The sequence below is a fragment of the Triticum dicoccoides genome, chromosome 1B (assembly GCF_002162155.2).
Source record: "Triticum dicoccoides isolate Atlit2015 ecotype Zavitan chromosome 1B, WEW_v2.0, whole genome shotgun sequence".
Lineage (NCBI taxonomy): Eukaryota > Viridiplantae > Streptophyta > Magnoliopsida > Poales > Poaceae > Triticum > Triticum dicoccoides.
Window position 1 is genome coordinate 350,809,224 of NC_041381.1, and position 969 is coordinate 350,810,192.

At 53.5% G+C, this 969-nt stretch overlaps 1 protein-coding gene across 1 annotated transcript; it reads left to right on the plus strand.

The window, feature by feature from the left end:
* Nucleotides 1–339: 339 nt before the first annotated feature.
* On the plus strand, nucleotides 340–699 carry LOC119305082 (BTB/POZ and MATH domain-containing protein 2-like). The gene has a single exon (XM_037581702.1). The coding sequence runs from the start codon at nucleotides 340–342 to the stop codon at nucleotides 697–699; it is 360 nt and encodes a 119-aa protein (XP_037437599.1).
* The last annotated feature ends 270 nt before the right edge of the window (nucleotides 700–969 follow it).

Consider the following 969-nt stretch of genomic DNA (forward strand, 5'->3'; position numbering starts at 1 on the left):
GTTTCCATCGGCTTTGACGATTTCATCGAGAGGGGAGAACTGGAGAGGTCGCTCCTCGTCAAGGATGACTCTCTCTCGGTCAGATGCACCATCACGGTCGTCGACTTCCTCGGGATTGAGGTCGCCCGGCCGCCGCCCCTCGCCGTGCCACCCCCCGACTGGCCGCAGCAATTTCGCGCTCTCCTGTGTAGCAGACAGGGCGCGGACGTGAGGTTCTAGGTCGATGGGGAGAGTTTCCACGCACATTGGTGCGTGCTCGCGGCGCGGTCCCCGGTCTTCAGGGCGGAGCTCTTCGGTGCTATGATGGAGAGCGCCAGCCATGTGCTGCGGATTGACGACATGAGAGCCGACGTCTTCTGGAACCTGCTGCATTTCATATACACCGACTCGCTGCCACCGGAGTGCAAGGAGGGAGATCAAGAAGAGGCCGAGATGGCTCAGCACCTCATGGTGGTTGCCGACAGGTATGGCATGGAGAGGCTCAAGCTGATCTGCGAGGACTGGTTATGCCGGTGCATGAACATGGGCACGGTGGTGACCACGCTGGTGTTGGCTGATCAGCACCGCTGCCACTGGCTCAAGAAGGCGTGCTTCGAGTTGCTCAAGTTTCCTTCCATGCTGCATGATGTCGTGGCAACAGATGAATTCGAGCACCTGGCTAAGAGCCACCCGTGCGTACTCAAGGAGTTGATGTTGTAGCTTGCTGCCCGTTGATCTACATGGTTGGTTGGATTTGGCTTGGCGAAGAAGATTGTAATTTGCCATCCCAAATATTAGATTTGCCATGCTTAAAAGTCTGAGTAATTTTTTTAATGTTTTGAAATTAATATGCCATGAGATGTAGAAAGAGGTTTAGTTTTTTTTAGAACATAGACGTCAGGGACGTCCGGCTTTAAATTAATAAAGCCCTCAACTTAGGCAGCATGCACAACCAAACAACCAAACGAACAATAACAGACCTAGTCTCCC